Source organism: Pleurodeles waltl, chromosome 12, assembly GCF_031143425.1.
Source record: "Pleurodeles waltl isolate 20211129_DDA chromosome 12, aPleWal1.hap1.20221129, whole genome shotgun sequence".
Taxonomy (NCBI): domain Eukaryota; kingdom Metazoa; phylum Chordata; class Amphibia; order Caudata; family Salamandridae; genus Pleurodeles; species Pleurodeles waltl.
Genome location: NC_090451.1, coordinates 193,735,119 through 193,760,808, shown reverse-complemented (window position 1 = coordinate 193,760,808; position 25,690 = coordinate 193,735,119). Strand labels below are relative to the sequence as shown.

At 45.8% G+C, this 25,690-nt stretch overlaps 1 protein-coding gene across 2 annotated transcripts in view; it reads left to right on the top strand.

Annotated features, from left to right (window-relative positions):
• Positions 1-25,690, top strand: part of CA5A (carbonic anhydrase 5A) — a 312,741-nt gene that overhangs the window by 82,637 nt on the left and 204,414 nt on the right. The window contains exons 1-2 of one of the 2 annotated variants that reach the window (XM_069216725.1): positions 11,351-11,792; positions 25,117-25,314. In XM_069216725.1, coding sequence (XP_069072826.1) covers positions 11,642-11,792; positions 25,117-25,314 — 349 coding nt within the window. In that variant the 5' untranslated portion in view covers positions 11,351-11,641. Of the gene's footprint in view, positions 1-11,350; positions 11,793-25,116; positions 25,315-25,690 lie in introns of those variants that run through there. The other variant, XM_069216726.1, reaches the window with a different exon arrangement.

Genomic DNA, 25,690 nt, shown 5'->3' with positions numbered 1-25,690 from the left:
TGCAGCCTGTCCATACTGCCCAAGGAGGCCACGGTCAAGAACAGATAACCCCAATCCACAGTACTGAATGCTTTCTTCAGGTCCAAGACCATGCAAGCAGCATAGGGTCACTGGGTCGGAGAAAACTCCATCATTCTGTGCAGTTGATGGATGTTGGTAGACCTTCCTGTAACAAAACCATTTTGATCTGGAAAAGATACCAATAGGGACTAGTGGATTGATGGCGGGAGCTGGCCCTCTGACAGTACCGCTTTATACAGCTCTAGCAGCTTGGGAGACAGTCAGTGTTTATACGGTTTATAGAATTCAATTGGAACCCATCCAGTCCCGGGATCTTATTCCCTTCCATGCCCCTTATGTACCTCGGATTTCTGGCAACATAATGGGTGTATTGAGATCGTCTTTATCTAGAGGCTCAATAGGAGGTATTGTGACCGTGCTGAGGAAGTGCTGAGTTTAGCAACACAAAAGGATGATGTACGGAGTGCTGAAACGTTTCAAACACTCACCCCCAGTCACAGATCTGGGTTTAATCCATTGTTCTTTTGCTCACCATGTCACCCTAGTTTGGATCCAACAATATGCAAATAAGTCTTGACCTTGTTCCCCATGGGAACAGTCCAACCTAAACTGCCAGGCCTTACTGCATGTAGTTTAAAGTAAGGTGCTTTCAGACGTTCTCAAATAATCTTAACTTGGGTAACAACTACAGGTGTCCTATCAGGAAAATTCCAATTTTCCATCAATCATCTGCATGATCCACAGTTTTTGTAGAGGGCAGAGACATTTCCAACTCTAGGAGCCCTAGATGCTTAGACCTAATTAGAGTCCCTCAAGGAAACTCAATTTCTCCATCAATCATCTGCATCATCCGCAGTTGTTGGAGAAGGCAGAGACCAAATCAACTATACCCCATCCTCCAGTGAGTGAACTGAAGGGAAATCAGAAGAACCCACTCAGGACTTAGCTATACTCTTTTTCCTCTATAGACTGTTTAATGACAACTTTAGAAGTTTAGGATATCTCCCTTGAACTAATCGAAAGAGGTTCATTAGCACTTTGTCTCTCCACATATATACTGTTCTTAGTGTCAGTGAGAGCATAACTCTGGACTCTGTTGCAAGTCTGGAGAAAGGCATCCAAAATCTCTGCTTCCACACCCAGCCTCTAACTGAAGATTCTTGGGAGCTTCTGATTGAGAAGTGAGCCAACACACATAAACGCAGTACCAGAATAGGAAAGCAGATACCAGGCAACCTAAAAAAATCATGAAAACCTATTATTTATTAAATACACCATATTTTTCTTTTTTTTGACAACTTAAGTAACACTAACCATTAACCAAGAGAAAATCAAACCCAAACAAGAGCCCATGCAGCATTTCTATTTTTTACTTTTCTCAATGATGTATTGAATAGACTTTAAATGTTAAAATAGTTGCCTGGATTCAATAATTTGATATTGTGAACACAATTTTGGAATTAGTATAGATTGTTCAATTCTGTAAAGCACATATGGTGCAAACAAAATATTGTCTTAAAAGAATCAAAATATGATCTGTTTGTGAGCGAACCATACAGTCATTTGACATTTCAGCTGGAGTATGTTATTGTCATTGTTTTTTATTTGATGTTACAGTGCTGTTGGAGCGATTTTAGCAAAACACATGCAGTCTGTTTTGCCACTATCAATGAACTTTGTGGACCTGTCATACAATACTAAGCCTGAATCCCAGATAAATGTGTTGTTTATAACAGTTGGTTTTTGAGCATCCACCCCCCAAGGATGTATTTTGTTAAGAATTCTTGGAATGGGCCCTATGGAGGTGAATTGAATCTAGGGAGTGGCCCAACAGCACTGGGCAATCAACTTTTAACCTCATACAGGTATTCTTACTTTGTCTATGTGCAGTTCAGGGGCATAGCCAGCGCTTAATTTGTGGAGGTAGTTGCCGGTGAGGCCAAAAGGCACTCATTTTTGGGCACCCGCACTTATTTTTCCTCATCAGACATTTACCAAGAGCAGGGGTGGAAAAACACACAGAGGAGCAAGAATGAGGAAGGGAAAATTTTAAACTGTCACAAAGGGAGAAAGCAGGAACCTGCAAAAGTGAAATAAAGGTGCATGGAGTGCCTGGTAGTGGATTAAGGAGACATGAGGTGGATTTAAGACTACACTGTGTTGGTATTGGGGCAATTACATTTAAAAGCACCAGCAGTGAGATTCTGAGCAGAACGTTGGGCACTGGCACTCATTTTTTAACATTCTAGCTACCAGTCACGGCTCGCACTGTTAATGAGGAGGGGGGCAGGGGCAGCGCGTGGGTTTTTAAAAACAAAAGTCATTTTAAAAAAGTACGTGTAATAAAATCGTACCTCGCTCCTCACTGCGCCGTTCCTCTCCTCCGTCTTGCTAGCACTGCAGACACAGGCTCCCAGCCTGCCCTGCACCAATCCTGACGCTGCTCTGAGCAGCATCAGGATTGTCTGTGAGTGCCCTGGCTGTGTGCTTCCAGGCAGACTGGGAGTCTGTGCAGGCTCTCTCCAGCCCAGCAACTGTGATGCTGGGCTGGAGAGAGCCCACAGTGCATGCGTGTTTGGCCGGCCCGAGACAGCCAGCCAAACACACATGCGCTCTGAGGGGAGTGCTCTGTGCACTCCCTTCCAAGGCTGTCATCCCCTATGCCCTACCCCTTTCACCACGCAGGAATAATAAACCTGTTTTATCATTCCTTTGTGGTGAAAGCGTTGCAGCTTCTGCTGCTGGCGGGGGGCAACGCTCCTCCGCCCTAATGGAGGAGCCACCCCTGGTAGCTACCATAGGTTCATCTGGTGCAATGCACAAGGGTCGAGAGGTGGGAGGAAGCCTAGTCTTCCCTGCAGTTTATTTGTTTGTTTTTTTAGACCCAGTGTATGTTAAAGGTTTGTATGTTTACTTTTCAGGGGAGGAGGTACAGAGGGAGTACAGAATAAAGGAGCAATAAAGAAGTGAGAGGAAAGAGGTGAAAGAAAAGGAAAGGGTGAAAGTATGGGGAGGAGGGCAGGAAAAGGTTAAGAGAATTGTAGAAGGACATAAGGTTGACTGAGAAAGAAAAATTAGATAGGGATAAGCAAAGTGGGAAAGGCAAAATAGACAGAAGACAGTGAGAGACAGAAGAGGATGAAGAGAGAAAATGAGGAAGGGGACAGAGAGGAGAGCATTAAATGGATGAAGAAGATGAGAGGAGGGTGGAGTGGAGCTGGGGGACAGAAAGACAAATAAAATGAGGAACTTAGAGACCTGTAAATTACATTAGTGAAGCAGGTGCAGCGACACCGGGATCCAGGGATATGTTGGGATAACTGCATCTAATTTATAGCAGTATTTTAATAGCAGCTGGGGGGAGCGCCTAACTTCATTGCTTGCACTAGGGCCCATGACTCCCTGGTTTCGCCACTGGTGCTGTTGTAGAATGTAATGTCTGAAACAGTCATTTTATAGCCGTAGCTCCTTTACTTTATATTCCTTCTGAAGGCACCATGTATACCTACTTCTGATTATCTGAACCAATGAAGGATTCATCATTATCCAGTAATCGATCAGGTGGAAGGGGACGTTGCACTCTCTCTCTGAACCCCCTAATTACTCCCACAAACGGTCTTTGCCGTTTGTGTTGTTACAATGTCAGGACAGGAGTGTAATCATGATATGGGCTATTGTTGGTATCTAGGTTGGTCAACCAGTTAATAATAATTCTAGAGCTCCATAGCTGCAAGTCACAAATACCACAAAATCACTGGAGGATTCGAGCTCCTGGCTCATATTTTTTGACTTTTTTATTTCGTTTTCCTGAACATGATAACATCCTGAAAGACATATTTGTGTCAGTCAGTGACAGGAATACAGCAAGCAAGGTACATATAGCAGAGATAATTTCTACAAAGGTAAGTTACAAGCGTTGACTATAATGACACTCCTGGCACACAGCACTAACAGAATCATCTGTTGGGCAGGGTACCAGGGCACAGTACATTTTTCCACCTCCCTCGTCACTTTGTTTGCCCACTGCTAATGACCTGGTCACCCCAGCAACCTCCCTAAATTGCCTCAAAGTCGTCCTGACTTAATTTTTCGAAAGCCACAGACGCATTATTATTGTTATTATGACGTCTTCCCCTTTGTGTTATCTTTGCTTCTGACTTTGACATACTTTGCAGTGCTCCCCATGAACAGATCTCTTAGATTTGGTAGGTCCATTCGCCATTTTTTAGATCAGGCTTTGATTGCACACTTCAGTGTACATTCACAGGGCACTGGGTCCTTGGCCATGGTCACTCTCCAGGCCCTTAGATCTTCTACATGGGCAAGCCTTTGGTATTTCACAGAATCTTAGATATAGGATTGAGAAAGCCATCAATAGTTGCAGGCAAAAATTGGATCCTTGCTGACCTATTGGCACAGATGATACATCTATGATAGCCAACCAGGTGGTCACACTGTGCACTAGGTTAAATGGTTCGCAACATTTGGGGAAAAAGTAAAATAACAGAAAATGGGGGCATGGATTGCATGGTTTACCCGGGCACCAGCTACTGGCAGTCTACTGCCATCTCTCTCTCTGTTGTATCAGCATGTGCAATAATGCTTGTAATCGAAATATGAGTGCAGTTACTCCTTGCCCTAGATTACCTTTTTGCTGCCTAGAGGAGCCGTTATTCTCCCATTAAAAGTTTTGGAGTAGTGCTGAGACATGCCAAAAGAGCAAGTTACTTACCTTCGGTAATGCTTTTTCTGGTGGATACACCAGCTACCTGTGGATTCCTCACCTAATGATTTCTCCCCCAATGTGCAGCATTTGACTGAAACTTCTTTCCAGCTCTGCACGTCGGCGAGGACGTCACAATTGCCCGACTCCACGCGGCTCCGTCTGACGACATAGTGGCAATAAAAGGTCCCCTGACGTCAGTTTACACCATCTTTGACGTGCCTTTAAGGCGAACAGGTTAATACCGACATTCCATACTCATTATGATTGTATCCAAGAAAACTTTTATACAAAATTTAATCAAATAGAAAACAATATCAATATATACCCGCAAGAATACATAGTCATAAATATATACAAATACATATATATACATATATACATATATATGTATATATATATATATATATATATATATATATATATATATATATATGTACATCCTCTCATAATTCAGCAATATACAAATATACATATATACACCCAAGGAAATCTCAGTATGACCAGACAGACTACAGGGAGGCGGGTGGGACCATGAGGAATCCACAGGTAGCTAGTGTATCCACCAGAAAAAGCGTTACCGAAGGTAAGTAACTTGCTCTTCTGATGGATACAACTACCTGTGGATTGCTCACCTAATGAAATGAGTCCCAAAGCAGTACTGCCTCGGAGGTGGGTATCTGACTGATCATACCAAGAAATCCTGCAGCACAGACCGCGCAAAATGGCCATCCCTCCTCACCTCTGAGTCCAAACAATAATGCTTTACGAAGGTGTGAAGGGACGCCCAAGTCGCAGCCTTACAAAAGTCTGCCACTTGGACACCTCTCGCCAGGGCCGATGTGGCTGACTTAGCCCTGGTGGAATGGGCTCTTATTCCAACAGGAGGAGTTTTCTTTGCTAATGAATAACAGATCAAAGAACGACCCACCTGGATAGTGTTTTTGTTTGTGGACGGCCTTCCTCCTCCTCTTCCCCGCGTATGCGACAAAGAGTTGGTCGTCCAAGAGGAACTCTCTCGTCCTGTCTGTGTAAAAACTCAAGGCCCTCCTTAGGTCCAGTCGATGTAGTCTCTCCTCCTCCTTAGATGGATGTGGAGGAGGATAGAATGACAAGAGTGTGATAGACTGCCCCAAATGAAAAGGTGTCACTATCTTGGGGAGGAAAGCCATCCTGGTCCTCAGCACCACTTTGTCCGCATGAAAGGTCGTAAAAGGAGGGTGAACACAAAGAGCTTGAAGCTCACTTACACGCCTAGCAGACGTGATGGCCATAAGAAAAACAGTCTTTAAGACTAAAAATCTCAAAGGGCAAGAATGTAGAGGCTCAAAAGGTGAACCCATTAAAAAGGTTAGAACCAGATTTAAATCCCACTGGGGCATAAGAAACGGAGTGGGAGGAAACCTATTGTTAAGCCCCTTCAAAAACCTTAATACAAAAGGGGATTTGAACAAAGAGGGTTGATCAGGTAGGCATAAGAAGGCTGAGAGAGCCGAAAGATAGCCTTTGACAGTAGCAACAGCGCAGCCTTGCTGTGCAAAGGACAATGCAAACAACAATATGTCCAACAAATGGGCACTTAAGGGATTCATTTGCTTCTCTCCACACCAAGTAACAAATTTAGCCTATCTGCTCGCATAGACAGATTTGGTGGAGTGTCGACTGGCCGATAGAATAATGTCCACCACATCCGGTGGGAGAGAAAAAGAACTCAGATTGCCCCGTTCAATCTCCAGGCATGAAGGTGCAGGCTCTGGAGGTGGGGGTGTAGAACCTGCAACTGCGAGAGGAGGTCTGCCCTGCAAGGGAGACAGAGCGGAGGGCACAGTGAGAGTTGGAGAAGGTCCGTGTACCACACCCTTCTTGGCCAATCCAGAGCTATTAAGATGACTTGGGCCCGGTCTTGGCGAATCTTCCTCAGAACCTGAGGAATCAAGGGTATGGTGGGAAACGCGTAAAGCAACTGGCCATTCCAGGACATCTGAAACGCGCCCCCCAACGCTTCCTGCACCGGATACTGGAGGCTGCAGAATGATGGGCAGTGCGCATTTTCCCGAGAGGCAAATAGGTCTACCTGGGGAAATCCCCACATCCGAAAGATGTAAAGGACCAGATCTGAAAGAAGAAGCCACTCGTGATCGGCCAAGAGGAGCCGACTGAGACTGTCCGCATGCACGTTTTAAACCCCAGCCAGATGGTTTGTCATTAAGCAAATCAGATGGTCCCGTGCCCAGGACCAGAGCCGCAGAGCCTCTCTGCAGAGAAGGTTGGACCCTACTCCTCCCTGCTTGTTGATGTACCACATCGCGGTCGTGTTGTCCGTCAGGACTTGAACCGACTGACTGCGAAGGGAAGGGAGGAAGGCCTTGAGAGCCAAACATATCGCCTGCAATTCCAGCAGATTGATATGAAACATCTGCTCCACTGGAGACCAATGTCCTTAGATCTCCAGGTCCCCCAGATGAGCTCCCCACCCCAGAGTGGAAGCATCCGTTATCACCGTGGCCACTGAAGGTGGTAGTGGAAAAGGCCTTCCTTGACAAAGGTTGCCGTCCACAGCCCATCATCATAGATCTGCTGCAGTGTCTCTGGAGATCTTTATCGACTCAGCGAGATCCCCTTTGTGCTGAAACCACTGCCTGAGGAGGCACCACTGAAGAGCCCTCATGTGCCAGCGTGCATGAGTGACCAACAGAATGCATGAAGCGAACAGACTGAGCAGACGAAGGACCTTGAGGACTGGAACAACCGCTTCCTCTCGAAACATTGGAATCAACGCCTGAATGTCCTGAATCCGCTGTGGCGGAGGAAAGGCTCAATTCAATGTTGTGTCCCGTACTGCCCCTACGAACAGGAGTCGTTGAGAGGGTCCAGGTGAGACTTGGGCACGTTTATCGAAAAGCCCAGACTGAACAACAACTGGGTTGTCATCTGCAGTTGATGCAGCACGAGCTCCGGAGACTTGGCTTTGATCAACCAATCGTCCAGGTAAGGGAATACTGCTATTCCCTTCCTCCTGAAATTTGCTGCAACCACCGCCATCACCTTCTTGAAGACTCGAGGCGTGGAAGTAAGACCAAAAGGAAGGACCGCAAACTGGTAGTGTTGCAACCCCACCCCAAACCGGAGATACTTCCTGTGTTACTTGAGAATGGGAATAAGCATCCTGCAAGTCGACAGACACCATCCAATCCTCCTTGCTCAGCGCCAAAAGCACCTGTGCTAGAGTCAGCATTTTGAATTTCTCCTATTTGAGGAACCAATTCAAAATCCTCAGGTCCAGGATAGGTCTCAAATGTCCATCCTTTTTGGGGATCAGAAAATACCTTGAATAACATCCCTGACCCCTTTCCTGCTCGGGAACCAACTCCACTGCACCTTTTGACAATAGGGATGGAACCTCCTGTTCTAACAACAGGAGATGGTCTTCGGAACAAAAGGAAAGACAGAGAGGGAAGGGAGGAGGACTCTCCCGAAAGGAAAGGGCATAGCCTTTCCTCACAACACTGATGACCTAGGAGTCTGATGTGATGGACTCCCACATGGGACGAAAAAGAGACAACCTTCCCCCTACAGGAGATACATGGGATGCAAGGGTTAGAGGACTAGGGTTGCTTCCCCTGTTGCACCCCCCCTGAGGAAGAGGAAGGCAGGGTGCTGGTGTTGGGTGGCCCCTCTAGTGCGGACTCTACCCTGTCCCCTAAAAGATCTGTAAGAGAGACTTGAGGGCTGCTGGCCTGTCTGCTGCGGTCTTCAACGAAAGGACGCCCCTCGTCCAAACACCCTAAAACGTCTAAACGACCTAAAAGGGGTCGAAGCAGCTTGCAGGCCCAAGGGCTTCGCTGTTGCCCTACACTCTTTGAAGCGTTCCAACGCAGAGTCAGCCTTAGTGCCAAATAACTTATCGCCATCAAAGGGCAAGTCTAACAGAGTGGCTTGGACATCTGTAGAGAACCCAGACGTACGTAACCAAGCATGACGTCTGGTAGCGATGGATGTTCCCATGGCTCTGGCAACTGAGTCCGTGGTGTCCAGTCCTGATTGTATGACTTGTGTTGCTGCAGCCTGGGCATCCGTAAGGAGTCCTTGCAAGTCCTGGGGCATATCAAACAATGCAGCTTTAGCCGCATCCATAACAGCATGAATGTATCTACCCAGGATACACGTGGCAATTGCCGACTTAAGTGCCATGCTGCAGGATGAGAAAACCTTCTTTGCAGCCTGCTCCAATACTTTTGGACTCCCTGTCGGATGGCACACCAGGGAAGAAGCCAGGAGCAGTCCGCGATGAACAAGACGCCTGTACCACCAGACTCTCCGGAGACGGGTGCTTCGAAAGGAACCCAGGGTCCCCTGGAGCTGATCTATATCTTCTGGCCACCGACCTGTTCACCGCTGATGAAGAAACAGGCTTTCTCTATACCTCGACAATGGGATCTGTGAGAGCCTCATTAAAAGGCAGCAATGGCTCCGCAACAGCAGTGGCAGGATGTAGCACCTCCGTCAGGATATTTGTCTTGACCTGGGCAACAGGAAGCAGGAGATCTAAAAATCAGCAGCCTTTCTTATCACAGAATGAAACCAGGCTGCCTCCTCTGTAAACTCACCTGGTGAGGCTAAATCCCATACCGGGGAAGTATCCAGCCCACTAGCAGAGTCTAACCCCTGAAAGTCAACCAGGGGCTCCACAATCTCCCCTTCCTCAAGGAGCTTTCTCCGGTACTCTCCTTCCTCCAACAATCTCAGGGCCTTCCTTTGCCTCCAGCCCCGGCATCGACAAAGAGTTGACCGACACCGAAGAACGGTGTCGAGTAGGTGTCACCATCTGATCTCCGGACCCATCCGACGCCGGAGATGGATCCATCGGCGCTGTGGACAGCCGATCTCTACCAACTGATGCCATCCGGCTTCGGGACGACTCCATCTGGATAGACACAGGTGTCGAAGGCCTTGCCACCGACGTCGACGGCTGCACAGGCGGCACCGGACTAGTGCCCCCTGCCGGACAGAATGGCATGAACGGTGTCGGTCTATAAGGAGCCGGAGCACCTAAATTAAATGCCAAGGGACCAGTTGGGCCGGCCGGCGCACCACCTCCCAGCACCATGTTCTGAAACATGGCAAACATGGCATTAAGGAATGCCGCTGGATCCGATCCCGGAGTAGGGAAGACAGGATACTCCTGTGCAGCCGGATCCTGGATATCCGACTGCGCCGGAGAGAAGCGAGGACTACGAGGTTCCACCACCTCAAAGACGGACACGCCGCAGAAGTCTGCGGAGTCGAAGGCTGGGGAGTCACTATCAGGCTGACCTCCCATGACTTATGGTGCCGAGCAGATGGAGACCTCGAACGGCTTCCTCTGGAACGACGCCGGGAATCGTGAAGGCGCCACTTCCTATGACTCTTCGCCGACTTCCCCGACGAAGATCTATGGTGACGCCTCTTCTCCTTTTTAGCCTTCGCTAAAAACAACTTGGCTTCATGCTCCTTAAGAGCCTTAGGATTCATTTTCTGGCACGAACCACACTCCTGAACGTCGCGGTCCGAGCTCAGACACCAGAGGAAGTCATTATGCGGGTCAGTAACTGCAGCAGGAGTATGTACCAAGTGCAGATTGCTTTATCTTTATTATTGTCCTCCGCTGTTGACACTGTGATTGTGGTACTATTTTTATTCTTCTCATTGTGTTGCTTCTTCTTTGATATTTTCTTTCCCCCATCATGTTGCTTCTTCCCTCCAGGCCTCTTTGTCTTGCTTCTTCCTTCCCACCTCAACTCCACCTGTGTCTGTGTGGCTTCTTCTGTCCCACCTTTAACCTCTCATTGTCCTTGTTGTTTCTTTCCTACCGCACCTCACATGGGCAAGATCTATTGGCTTCTTTGCTAATGCTTTTTCGTATGTGAGACGTGATGTTTTAAGTAAAGGGCTTGGAGCCTGCCTGTCCCTCACCATTTGTTGGTTTGCATGGCAGTCTTCTTTACAGCCTCGTAATTCGTCAAGGCATGTCTGGCATAATTTCCGTTTCTCAGTGTGGAGCAGGAATCAAGCACTAATTGATTTCAACTTAATTAGTGCCCGTCCGCTGCTCCCGATGTGATTGTGGTACGCTTTTCTTCTAACTTACAGTGCCCTGCAAACAGAAGGCTTGTAACTGGCAGAAACTTGCCCAAAAGGACAAACAAAATTGCAAAGTTTTATTTTTTTAAAGCTAACTTTATTTTATTTTGGTAAGTCCACTTTTCTTGGTTTCCACTCATGTTTTTTTTTTTGTTTGCTCGTGGGCCCTGTTGTCAAAAGAGGACAATTAACTTGTTCTAAATATGCGAAACCTATTGCATTGCAAATGCTTGTTTTGTATGGCAGAGCCATAAGCCCTGCTTGTACGGTACATTCCTATTTATTTCCCAAATTATAGTCACATGCTCTTTATGACTCAACTACAACCTGGAGTCGTTGGGCAAGAGCAGCGCATGAGGATAGACACGTAAAGGGTAAAACCAACCAAAGAGTTTGATTTCTTTCCCTCTAACAGCCAGCACGTCTTCTCAGTCATCTGTTTCTCACAGAAATATGCGCAGCCACTGGCTGCACCTCTGTGGGCGGGGCTTTCGGAGTGGGAGGTGTCATTCGCTGAAGTCCCAGACCGGAGGCAGCTGACTAGGGTTAAGGTGTTCCACGGTTTACATACTTCGGTTTTACCTGGGCTACCGCCTAAGACGACGCTAACGGCTCTGTCAGAAACACAGAAAACAAAGAGCGGATCTATCTCGTCAGTAGACAGTTGCGCCGTACGCTCTGTTGGGGCGGCGGTTGGGGCTGCGCGCGCCCTTCACTGGCTGGAGTTGTGTTGACTGTTAGAGGCGGCAGCGCGCGTGCACTCTGCCGGTTGGAAGGATGGTGCTCGCGACCTGCTGCAGGCTGACGGCGCCGTTGCTGCTTCCCGTGCTGACTGCCGCCCGCCGCCAGGGCAGAGATCTGCGTTCCAGAGAGCCTCTTCCTGCCCCCGCCTTCTGCAGTCTCGCCGGTTGCTCGTCCAAGCTAGGGTGTAAGTGGAGGGGGCAACCTCCTCTGTCCAGAAACAGCTGTTTGTTTACATTTAGTGTGTGCTTTGCATTTTCTTTTTAAAAAGGTGGAAACAACTCTGGGTAGTGAGTACAATGTTTGTCGTAACACTCAGGCGGTCTCGGAGGTCTTTAAGGGCTTCGGGGTTTTTAGCTGAACTTAGCCCTCCAGTGTCTGGCCTTTCCAATGAGGGTCCTTGAAGTACCTTATTAACCAGAAGTAATGGTTTGTCCATTGCATTTATTTTGTAGCCATGCTCGATATCCCAGTTGGTTTCCAGCTTGCAATGTAACCTCGTTTGACTTCCTGGAGGCGCAGCCCCTACAGCGTACTCTTTTCACAGACCTGTTTAGCAACGCACGGTGGGAGCACGAGCATTCCTGCCTGGCGCGTGCAATTTACACACGTTCTCACAAATGCCACGATTTTACCCGTGTGGTTGCATTGTTTATTAAAAAAAATGCTGACCTTTGATTCAGTTACCTAGTTGGCTGTGTTACATATTCCTCTTCTAACTGATTGGGCGTCATTCTAAAATGTTATTCCGACTACCCTGACGATACTATGAAGCAAGCTTATTTTATAACTGTACCTGGACAGTAGTGGGTGTTTTATTTCTCTGTTTTTAGTACACATATTTTTAATTGAGACAACTTCGTGGCATTGTTGCAGTTTGGTGGAAAAGTGTGTGTGTAAAACCATTCACAGGACCATTGTGGTGTTTGGTCCAGGACACCTACTGTTCAGCTGTAGTTGCATCAGCAGAGCAATTGCACTTTGGTGCCCTGTCTTACTAGCTTCTGCCCCTACAAGGAAGGACCAGAATGTGTCTGAATCGAATTGTTTTTTGCACTTTCAAAAACATAGTCTGGTTTGGATAGTCGCTGAGATCTGATGGTAATACTCCTTCAATAATATTCCAATACCCGATTACCAGGTGTGAGCCTTTGTGTTTCAGGGGCCTTTGCTGACTAATTCAATTACCCATCCTCCAGCACCTTCATGGGCCCACCTATTCTCTTGGTTCCTGCCTCTCAGGTTCAGAGTTCGAGGTAAGGTCTAGGAGTACAGCTCGGGCAACCCCCACTGCCACATTTTTAGTGTTAGCACTTCATCGTTTAGGTGTGGGCCCTCTCAGTCTGTCACCCAGTTCATAGGAGCAGCGGCAGGCAGTGTTCAGCACTCCGGCTGCAACGGGATCCCACTGATAACAGGAAGCTTTCAGGAGGCACATGGCAGTCTTCCTGGGAGCTGCACAGCAGCCGGACACGCATTGTGGGTGCCCTGAGGGTTGCAGCGGAGGCATCTATGGCGGCCTTTTTCCGGACGGCTGCCTGTGGATGGCGGATCCCTCAGGTGGTAACTTGACTCACAGCATGGCTCACTCTGACTATTCGGTGGGTACTTCGTGCTTCATCTTAAGCGCAATGGCCGCACACCTTTAGAAGACAATAAGTCTGCATGGCCAATCAATTCAATTTCATTTTTTTTTTTTGCGTGCTATTCTCCTGGAAGGGTCTCAAGGTGCTTGGGGGGGTGCTACTGCTCGAAAAACATGTCTTGAGGTGCTCCTGAAGGTCAGGAGGTCCTGGTTCTTACGTAGGTTGGCGGAAGGGAATTCCAGGTTTTGACGGCGAGGTGGGAGAAGGATCTGCCGCCGGTTGTGGTCCGGTGAATGTGAGGGACTGTTGCGAGGGGCGAAGTTGGCGGAGGGGAGCTGGCGAGTCGGGTTGTGGAAGTTGAGTCGATCATTGAGGTAGGCCGGTCCGGTGTCGTGGATTAGGATTTTGAAGACAATCCTTTTGTTGATGGGTAGCCAGTGGAGGTCCCTGAGGTGGGCAGAGATGTGCTTGTGGCGAGGGAGGTTGAGGATGAGACGTTCTGGAGACGCTGGAGTTTTTTCTGGAGCTTGGCCGTTGTTCCCGCTTAGAGGGTGTTGCCGTAGTCCAGTCTGATGCTAACAAGGGCGTGGATGACCGTTCTTCTGGTTTCCACTGTAATCCACCTGAATGTCTTGCCGAGCATCTGAAGGGTGTTGAAGCATGAGGACGAGATGGTGTTGACTTGCTGGGTCATGGAGACTTTAGAATCTAGTATGAAGCTGATGTTGCGTGCATGGGTGGTAGGTGTTGGGGGTGACACCAGGGTGGCAGGCCACCAGGAGTCGTCCCATGCTGACTTGTTGGGGCCGAGGAGGATGATCTCGTTTTTTTCTGAGTTCAACTTGAGGTGGCTTGCTGTCATCCAGTTGGCGATACCGAGGAGTCTGGTGTGGAGATTTTTCTTGGTGGTTGCGGAGTTTCCTTGTGAGGGAGAGGATGAGCTGAGTGTCGTCTGCGTAAGAAAGAATATTGAGGCCGTGGGTTCGGACGATGCTGGTGAGCGGAGCCATGTAGGTATTGAAGAGGGTGTGGCTGAGTGAGGATCCCTGCGGGACTCCGCAGATGGTCTTGGTGGCCTTTGACTGGAACAGGGGGAGGCAAACTCTTCGTGTTCTCTCGGAGAGGAAGGAGGTGAGCCAGTCCAGTGCTCTGTGGCGAATTCTGGCATCAAAGAGGCATGTGCGAAGCGTTTGGAGACATACGGTGTCGAAGGCTGCGGAGAGGTCGAGGAGGTTGAGGGTAATGGTTTCACCTTTGTCGAGCCTGGTCCTGATGTCGGTTCAGGCGATGAGGGCGGTCTTGGTGCTGTGGTTTTTGCGGAATCCAGACTGGGAGACGTCGAGTAGGCTGTTGTCCTCCAGGAAGCGGGAAAGTTGGTTGTTGACTATCTTCTCTATGACCTTCGAGGGGAGTAGGGAGATAGGTCGGTAGTTTTTGAGGACTTCGGGGTCAGCTTTTTGAGCAAGGCATTGACTTCGGCGTGTTTCCAGCTTTCCTGGAAAATGGAGGTCTCGAAGGAGCTGTTCATGATGGTCCGGAGTTGGGGAGCGATGATTTGGCTGGCATTATTGAAGACGTGGTGAGGGCAGGGGTCTGCAGGGGAGCCAGAGTGGATGGTGCTCATGGTTTTGGTGGTTTCCTCATCATTGGTGGGGGTCCAGGCGCTCACTACATTGATGCAGCAGGGTGCGATGGGGTCGACCATGTCAGTGGTGGTGGAGGTGTGGGACGGTGTTGCGAAGCTTCCATGAATGTCTGTGATCTTGCGGTGGAAGAAGATGGAGAGGGAGTCACAGGGGTCTTGTGAGTGGGGAGGGTCGGTGGAGCAGGACTTTGGGTTGGTGAGTTCCTTGATGATATTGAATAGCTCCTTGCTGTTGTGTGTGTTGTCAATCCGTTCTTTGAAGAAAGATCTTTTGGTGGTCCGGATGAGCTGTTGGTGTTTGCGCATGGCTGATTTAAGGGCGTTGAAGTCTTCAACAGGCAGTGCCTTGAGGTGAAGACCTGGTCACTGGGTCCTGACCCAGTGGCACACTTGGGCAATGCCCCAGTAATAAAGTCCACATGTGGACATATGGGCCACCAACAGGCATTTATCCCAGTGATATTTGGCCTACTACTTTTGGATACCGCTCTATGCGCCTTGTAGCTTTGACAGGAATAGGTGATGATCACACTGCCGGGTCTGGCAGTACCCCCATTCCTTCAGTGCCCTAGCTTAGTGAATCTCTGTTGGACAGACGCTACGCCGGGGTCAGTTACAGCAGTTCTTCCACAATCGGCTCCTCTTGCAGGATTGGTGTTTCCTTCCCTCGCTCTCAGGCAAGATTTTGTGGTACCTAGGACAGTTTAGTAATTCCTTCCTCAGACTGGACTGCAGACAATGTTCTTTTGCTTTTGGGGAGCTTGCTGCAAATACACTAACCCTGAGCTGCTTAGTAGTCCTTGGGTAGTCTGTAGAGTACCCCCCTCCTTTGTAAGAGAGATCACAAAAACCAACACCAACAGGTCTTGGGCTCCCGTCTTTATGCAGATTTTGCACACAGAGGATGTGCATTCCAGGTATGCTTTCTTGGAGCCGGTTTTGGTTGAATCCCCTTTCATGTATCTTGGCCAGGCCACCTTCAAGACCTGGCCTTTGTCTGCAATGCTGGTCTCCCCAGCAGGATAGATGGAGTGCCCACAGAAGTACAAAGAGGTGTAAGGAGGCTGTACCCAGCATTCACAACTCCTAGACACTTAGATTGGAAACAGAGCAAGAATCTTTGCTCCTTCAGAGGGCTCCTTTCCTTAACAACAGGTATTGCAGGCCTCACTGTGGGTACTCTTCCTTGCTGGAAGGAAGTGTTAAGAATTTAATTTATCTCAGCTTTCAGTGAGAGCAGATTTTTCATTATTGTAGCAGGAGGTCAAAAATCTGTTAGGATAGTACTCAGTGGCATAATATTGTGTGGGTAATTTAAGAGATGGAAAAAGGATGTTTTGTGTTAAGTAATTTAATAGATTGCTCAGTTTTATGAAATAAAATAATCTATCTTTAAAAAATTCAGTTCCTAGAGAAGGTTCCCTGTTGCTAATATTTGGAGCCTGTCCTCATTACACTCCGCATTCTAGTGTTGGTAAGTCTGTGTAACTACTTAGTTTCTTTTTTTTTTTTTAATGTATCATATTTGTATATTATACTTACTGAGATGAATAAATATGGCATGAAGGTGCAGCTCTTATTTTCAGCAAGTCTGATTTAGCGTCAACATCTGAATTTCATTTTGCGATTTGGCTACAGAGAGCTCCAGCTCTCTTTTGGGAGACCACGTATACCATACTCCACAGAGCCAATCTTTGCTCAGGATTTTGTGACTTTCTTGTCAGTCTCAGTTGTCATGCTTCTGTGTTTTTCTTTCCTCCTTTTCTGTGTTTGATCCGCCCACAGAAGGTTTTAGGTTTTGTTGTTGGTAGATTAATCAGTCTTCCTAAACCGAAAGTATAATTGTAAACAGTTAAATTTAAACACCAGTTTACGACCTTTCAGTGTCACCTATTAGTCCTTAGAAAAGCTGCTGTAGAAAGTGGAAAATGCATCAATCATGACATACTACTCTAACGACCCCTAGCAATGCCAGTCGCTCTTGCTTGTATGTAAAGACCGCTTGGCATTGCCAAAGCTTGTTTTTTCGTGCTTTTCGTTGGTTTGTATTTTTGACAAACATTGGGGCAATACAAAGCAACATTTATTTAATCAAGCTGTCCTGTCGCTTTCAAATAATGCTATCTAACTGTAGATCTGCTAATAGTAATCAGCCCTCTTAATTTAAGTCAGAAATAGTCTTGGTTTCTGTTACAGTACTTCAAGACATCCATATTGCATAATGTATTTCAGTGGAAAGTGCAGGTGAGTCCAGCATGTTAATGGCAAAGTAGCCCCATTTAGTTAGAAATCAAGAGAAATAGCATTATTAACTTGTCTCTGCCAAATAGTGTTAGTTTCTAAGTGATCAGCATTATGGAGCAATTGGACTTAGGGCCTCATTATGACCGCCAGGGTCACAGTCGTGGTCGGACCGCCTCCAAAGTGGCAGTCCGGCCGGGACATTATGACTGTGGCAGAACCGCCACAGTCCAACTTCCAGGCTGCCTGCACCCTGGCGTTCCCGGCCGTTGTAATCTGCTTGGGGGGAAGAGGGGTCCTGGGGACCCCTGCACTGCCCTTGCACTTGGCATGGACAGTGCAGGGGCCCCCATGCACAGCCCTGTCACATTCCACTGCTCAAATTACGTGCAGTGGAATGCGTGACGGGTGCTGCTGCACCCCCCACATTGCAGCCGGCTCCATTAGGACCATGGTCAATAGTGAAGATATACAGGAAAAATGTATATGCAGTGATACATATCATTATCCACTTACAAAGAAGCAAGCCCTTTCAATTCTTTGGGTCTCGGAGGCAGGGTTAATTTATGGTTTGGCAAGGTGTAGGGTAAGTGGAGGACTCAATCCAGGTGCTAAGTGAAAGTGTTAAGTACGAAATTTGGTGCAGAGGCCTTGGGCTGCTTAGAGGCTGGTAGTTTACAGACAATGGTCATGAATATGAGTACGTGATAGGTTGTAGTGGAGGTTACTGATGTATAGTGGAATAGTCTAACATATGTAATGCAAATTGTGATTGAAGTGCAGAAGGTTGCAGTATAATATCAGTTATTGGTGGTGTTGTTTTAAACTGGATGTGTGAGGTGAAGTCCTTGTAGAAAGAATGAAAGGCAGTTGAAGGCTAATCCGAGGGAATACTTAACTTTATATATCCTACTTGAGGCCTTCAGTTCTGGCCTGCAGTGAAAAGGGAGAGGAGTGTGTTGTGCTCAGTGTGTCGGGTGGGCTGTCGTATACTGTCGCGTGCTTCCTGCCCCCGAGCTTTCGACAAGGAGCCGTTGGAACGCGTCGGATTGAGGGCAGGCGGACGCGTCAGCGGTTTTGTGATATGCATCTTGAAATAAACGTGAAAAATAACACCCAGACGAGTTTCAGGTGTTTTTACTGCAAAGCACTGCATTATTTTTGGCGACGAGCGGTCAGGAGGCTGCCGCAACTTAACCCACGCATATTTACATTCGCTTGAGGGCACATTCCCTGCTCATTCCTCGGCACGCGTCTGCCTGGTGCTCTTCCGGCAGGAAACGTGGGTATGCTGGGAGCTCTGCTGTTGTTGTGCTGATGTGGTGGAAAGGACCATGTGACTGCTGTAGGCGGAGAGTATAACGCAAACCAGGTATTCTCAAGCTCTACATGGATTTTACAGGCACCATCTTGGCGGTGTTTCACGTTTAAAGTTCTACAGAACCCTTAATAGTATTGTTGCTGGTTGGACTGTACAGCTGTAGAGATTTACACACAGCCTTTAGTTGTTCATGAAAGTTTTGTTTGTTTTTTTAAAGAAAAGGAATAATTTTTTTTATCTGAGTTTCTGGAAAAGGGCAAACTTATAGCTGCTGTCTCGCTGGTCGAACTATGCAGGCGGTTAATCCTCCACCACCTTTTCTAGAGTCGCCCGGTGCGCCTGCCTGCCCATGGAGGCAACTGTTTGATGGATTCGAGACGTATGTTGGGTCTATAGGGGCCTCTTGTTTAAACCAGAAAGGAAAAAGTGTTTTCTTCTACATTCTTTGGGATATGAAGGGAGAGAGATCTTTAAACACCTACCAGATGTGGCGCAAATTGAAGAGGAGCTTGATGACAATCAGTTTGCAACCAATAAATTATCTACAAGGTTTGATGTCCTACCGAGTCTGGCAGTTTTGCGGCACAAATTCTTCAAGCGTTGTCAACTCCATAGTGAAGACGTCGATGCATACATCAGTGCGCTTAGACAATTGGCTTCCAAGTGTGAATTTAGAGATTTTCAAGACCAGCATGGGAAATCCAACGCTGGAAGATGTTATCAAAGTGGCCAAGAGTATTCAACTGGTGCAGATTTCACTGAAGGAACTCACAACTAGTGCTTGTACGAAGGACACTGAACAATTTCAAGTTAATGGTATTACAAAAAATGGAGTGGTTAAGAAAGTCGACCTGAAGAAAGCTGACAACCCATTTTTTAGGTGTTCGAACATATGTTTTAGATGTGGGAATATACCCCACTACAAGGATGGTAAAAGTTGTCCTGCGAAAAATGTTGTATGTAGGAAATGTGGTAAACTAGGCCATTTTGCGAACGTTTGTCAATCTATGACTAATAAGCAAGCTAAAGTAAGTAGTGTAGTGGAAGAAGATGAGGGCAACGGGAAAGAGCTTTTTGCAAAGGTTTTTCAGGAAATAATAGTTGTGGTCACAGATAATGTTTTAGTGGTTAAAAACCAAAACCAATGTATTGATCCCCTGGTGGATATTCGGGTAGGAGAAAAATGGTTACGCGTGTCGGTTGACTCAGGGGCACGCATTACAATGATCGCGTCTGATTTGTTCAACAACACTTGAGGTGATAGAAAATTGTTGCCTCCAGATAGATCACCTGTCTCTTATGAGGGCAGGAAAATTGATTTAGAAGGATATATAAAGAACAGTCTAGAGTTCAAGGGTCGTAACATCTATGGCAAAATTTATGTGGCATACAAAGGATTGAACATTATGGGTTGGTACCACTAAGGTTTGTTTGGTATGGTGCTGAAACCCGGAACTAAAGAACAAGTTCTAGTTGTTGAGGATGAGTTTCCCAGTGTGGGTGCCCAGGGTTTGGTAAGAATTTCAGGCTTCAAACACAGAATAAAAATATAAGATAAGGCCATTCCTGTGAAACATAAGATCAGGTCTGTTCCGTTTAGTTTTAGGGAGGATCTCAAAGCTGAATTAGACAGGCTTCAAGCGAATGGCGTTACTGAGCCAATTGAGTCTAGTTTGTGGCTTTCACCACTGGTGGTTGCCCGAAAACGTAATGGCGACGTACATTTATGTGTGGACTTGAAGAGTCTCAATAAAGAAATTTGGGTGGATTCATATCCTCTATCCAAAATCAGTGACCTACTTGAAGAACTTAGAGGTTTGGAGTGGTTTTCCAAGATTGACCTGGCATCTGCTTATCACCAGGTGGTGTTAGATGAGGAATCACACCATTATACAGCCTTTAATTCCCAGTTTGGCACGTTCCAGTTTTGCAGGATGCCATTTGGGTTGGCATCTGGAGCGTCAGCTTTTCAACGCATCATGCATAATCTCTTAGGTGATGTCCAAGGGGTTCTAATTTTCCAAGATGATGTTCATATTCATTCTAAAGTTTTGGAAGACCACACAGAGAAAATTAGGTCTGTTTTCAAGATTTTTCAGTCTTATGGCATCTGTGTGAAGAAGGAAAAATGTGAATTTTTCAAGAGAGAGATTGAATTTTTGGGGCACTGTGTGTCCAGGAAAGGGGTAGCACTGCGGCCCGGGTTGGTAAAGGCTGTCCTAGAATCTCCAAACCCCAAGGACAAAGATGAATTACGTTCATTTATTGGTATGTGTGAATATTATTCTAGGTTCATTCCCAATTATGCTAGTAAAGTGAAAGTGTTGTCCAATATGCTTAAGAACAAAGTCCTGTTTGTATGGGGCAGTGAGTGTCAATCTGCATTTGACAAAGTGAAACAGGAATTGGTTGATGCTAAAACATTGAGTCCATATGACCCCAGTCAATTGTGCATCATTACGGTTGATGCTAGTAGGTATGGGTTGGGGGCTGTGTTGTCCCAAAGTGCGGGGGAAAATGAGAAGGTTATTAGTTATGCCTCAAGAGTTCTACGTGAGCCAGAGTTCAACTAATCAGTAATTGAAAAAAAGTTACTGACATGCTACTGGGCGAGTGAAAAATTTAGAAGCTATGTCTGGGGCAGGAAGTATGTGATTCAAACGGATCATAAGCCTTTGGTGTACATTTTAAATAGTGACAAAATCAACTATACAACCCGAAATTGTTAAAATATGATTTCCAGGTTAGGTACTTTCCAGGAAAGGAAAATTTGACAGCAGACTTTCTCTCTCGATTACCAATTAATGAGCAGAATTCTGTTGACTTGGAGGATGATATGGAAGATTGTTTCATAGCTCCTGTTGATGTAGATGAATCCAAGGTGTGCAGGGAAATGGTGTGGAAGACGGCTGAAAGCAGTGATATGGTGTTGGGCATTGTTAAGCAGCACATAATCAATGGCTGGCCAAAGGAAAGAAATTTGAATTCAGAGGTCCAACCGTATGCTAAGGTGTGTGATGAGTTGTCAATTGAAGATGGTATTGTTTTGAGGAACGATAAATGTGTACCCCCTTGTGATGTTAGTTCAAGGTTGGTGGACCATGCGCATGAGGGGCATGTAGGTGCCACGATGACAGATGTATCCGGGCTCATTATTGGTGGCCCTCTATGGACAAAGATGTGGAAAGGGCTGTGAGTGGATGTGTTGTATGTAACAGTGCAGAAAAGGGGCTAAAGGTCGTGAAGCCACCGTAGGCACCCCATATCTATACCAGATAGAGCTTGGGTTAAAGTGGGTATTGATATGGTAGGGCCGTTTAACTTTCTCCCAAGTCAGATGCGCTGTGCTTTTGTCCTGATGGACTACTACAGTAAATGACCAGAAGTATGTTTCTTTGCTAAGCCCACAACTGGTAGTGCCATACAGTTCTTAAAGGAACATTTTTGGAGGGAAGGGTTTCCGGAGTTTATAATTTCTGATAATAGGGTCCAGTTTGTTAGTCACAAGATGGAAATGTTCCTGGTTGAGTCTGATGTGAAATATTTGAAGAGTTCTCTGTACCATCCTGAAACAAATGGTTTGTTAGAGAGAATGAATAGAGTGGTTGTGGAGTGCATCAAGTGGGCTAAAGCGAGCAAATTGGATGTGGAAGAGGGTGTGAACTCTATGTTGTGGTTTTATCGTACCACCCCACATTCGGTGGCGAAAATGTCTCCTTTTGAGCTTCTCAAGGGTAGACGTAGTACGTCTAGACTTTTCCCTGCTTAGTTAGCTAATGTTGTAGCTGGTAGACTTCCAGTTTCGGTGGACAAGGACATGTTGCTGGGAAATGTAAAAAAAAAATCAGGAAAATGTGAAAACTAGGTATGATCAGAGAAACACTCAATTCAACCAGGTGATGTTGTGTGCATCAAGTTGCAGACTTTTGTGAAGAAGGGGGATGCCTGCTTTGGGAATCTGTGACAATAAGGAAAGTGTGTGGTAATGCTATTATTGTTGAGGGTGCTCAGTGGTGGAATGCAGGGAAGGTTGTGAAGGTCAGAGATGTCAGTGGCAATGGTGTGGAAAGGTGTGATAGGTCGTTGTCTGAACGTGTGGACCTTGAACACAAGGTGTCAGACACCATCAAGGTAGAACCTCACACCTTGCGGAAATCTGTCCGCGAGAAACGGGTACCGCTCAAACTTATGGAATTTCATTGGTATTAGTGGGGATGCTATTGTATCAGGGTATGGGGGTTTTGATGTGTTTTTTTGTGCTGATGAATTTCTTTTGTTGTCTTATGTTGTGTGGGTTCTCTTTCGTGAAAATGTTACATCTTAAAAAAAAGAAAGAAAAAAAAAAAGGGGATATGTTGTGCTCAGTGTGTCAGGCGGGCTGTTGCATACTGTCATGTGCAGCCTGCCCCCGAGAGTTAGTCAAGGAGCGGTTGGAACGCGTCGGATTGAGGGCAGGCGGACGCGTCAGCTGCGGCTGGTTTTATGGTACGCATCTTGAAATAAATGTGAGAAATAACACCCAGACGAGTTTCGGGTGTTTTTACTGCGAAGCACTACAGAGTTTTGATTGATAGCGATACTAAACTAGAGGAATCACAATATTATGTAAAATAACCAATATTCTTAAATGAGAGAGGGAGAAAAAACCCAACATAGACCGCACTGTACCTGACTGAAAGCACCTAAACCCAACCACTTGCTGGAGAACACATTTGTGCTGGGGCGTAAAACCCCAGGCATCCACGCATATAAGCTTCACTGCTGGTTTCCATCCCTGTTCTCCAGGGCTACACAACCTCTGCATAATACTATATGCATTAACGTCAATTCACCCAAATGCTAGGAGTAGTGTAAGTGACATCGCATGCCCATCACGCTCCCTTTGCCCTTAAATTTCACTCTCATGTGCTTACACACACTCACATCTAGTGACACACATACTCGTGTAAACATACACCCACCTTCAAGCACCCACATAACATACATTTCAAAGCATTTTTTTTTAATATGAGCTGCCATTGTTCCATGCATTGGCTTTGTCACCTCTGAGGCCAGGGGTCCCAAAGGCAGTGTTGGGGGTTGCAAGGAACAAACCAGGGGGCCGCAGCTGCGACTCCTAAATGACGTCCATGACCGTATGTTTTCATGCTTTCAGCGTACATATGTCTAGGTGTATTTAAAATTTTAAATAGTGTTTTCAAGTGAATATCTTACATTAATTTAATTTATTTATTCAGTAAAAACGTTTATAAATAAGTTATAAACTTGTTTCAGACCCTGGATTCGAACCGCGTCTACACATTTTCTGGTCTGAATTTTTATTCTCGGAAGTTAAATGAGTTTTATATGATATGTTTAAATCAAATTAAGTTAATTGCTTTTTTTATTGCAGTTTGTATCACATTTGTATCAACTGCTATTTAGTTAACCTAATGGGAAGATGAGATACATCTACATCAACAAGTTTATAACATGCAGTAGTGATTTTTGTGTCTATGTATTGAGGTGCCCGTGCGGACTGTTATATGTGGGCAGTACAATTTTCCCAGTTAGGAAGAGGATTCTGGAGCACATGAGGGCCATTAGGAATGTTGATCCAAATTATCCTATGGCAATACACTGGCCTATGAAGCACAAACACAATGCTGACGATTTGTCTTTTTATGGTATTAACAGGGTTGTACTCAACAAATGAAGAGGAGACAGAGAAAAGAGACTCAGGCTCATGGAATCGGAATACATTATTCGGTTGAATAGATGTATACCTAGAGGATTGAACACAGATGAGGAATTTTTTGTTCATATTGGTTAAGAAGTATTAGTAGTAGAAGGATTTGTTTGGATTTGTTTCAATTGATATGTTTCCGGCTCCCTGGTGATGTTTTAAATGTGTTTTTTCTTTTGTAATTATTATTATTTGTGCAGTAAAGGATGAATAATGGTTGAGATAAATGGGTACACAGATGACAATTATGGAAATTAAGATAAACTGTAATAATGCTAAGAATGAGGAGGAATCTACCAAATTATGGTAACATAATGGCTGTATTGTAAGGGTTACTTGGCCTTTAAGAAGTATTGACAAGAGTGAGGGAGATTGTCATAAGCTATGTTAAAATTTGTTTAATTCAATATAATAACAGATTTGCTGCTAAAAATATTTATAAGATAAGAGATATTGGTCATTTGACCATGAATAAGTATATACAATATGTTTGTGTGGGAGGAGGTCTGGTTTCTGATTCTCTAAGGGTCTGTTTTCATCCTTTTCACTGAGATTATGTTGTTAAACTTGTTTTAAAGGGAGAGTGGGCATGATTTGTTGTTTGTCTGTGACGAAGATCGCTGAGATCGAAACGTGTTGCTGAATAAAATACTTTTCACTGAACCCCTGCGCTCCTTTGATGCCAGAAGAAGGAGATATATATATATATATATATATATATATATATATATATATATATACACACACACACACATACATATCTCAGTTACTAGGATAAAAAGGGTATGCCTCACTTACATGCTAAGCTAGGGTTCCTTGCCTTTTAAGTGCCAAAGGTTGTTTAACTCCCTGAAGGAGTGTTGTATTTATGTTTTGTTCTTTTAATGGTCTATGTACGTCCTGAAATTAAAAATAATGGCAGGGTAGTGAATTATTTGCAAATATACAAATTGAAAAGAGGTATAACTGCATTATTTTCTGTTTGCATTTTAGTGCACCCAATTTGGCAGGGCCCAATTCGAATTCCTGGTGGAACCCGACAATCTCCGATTGACATCCGTGTGAGGGACAGTGTTTTTGATCCACATCTGCAACCCCTTTCCATTACCTATGACCCAAGTACTTGCCTGCAGATTTGGAACAACGGCTATGCATTCCTAGTGGAATTCGATGATTCAACAGACAAATCAGGTAGGCAGGCTTTTTTTCCAGTGTTTATTGAATTCAGTTTGCAGTTTTCACTCTCCGTTTTCAACAAACAACTCTATCTTGAGTAGTGATTGTTAGCCTTCCCCAAATTGAGTCACCTGTGGTCTACTAGTTCTTTACTGCTGAGATAGTTTTGATTCACCTTCCCAGGGTTGTTTCTAGGCGGCTGTGTGCGGTGCAGTTGTAGTTTCCTTATGTCATTATTTGGTCTGTAGTCCCTCACTGGGTTGGCTGATGCTTCCCCTAGTGTCTGTATTTTTATTTTTGTTCCATCCTTGCTTCTGGGACCTGGGCCGATCCAGGCATGTTCGGTCTCTCCTTTTTGGTGGGCAATTCTCTTTTTGCTATTCAGCCATCG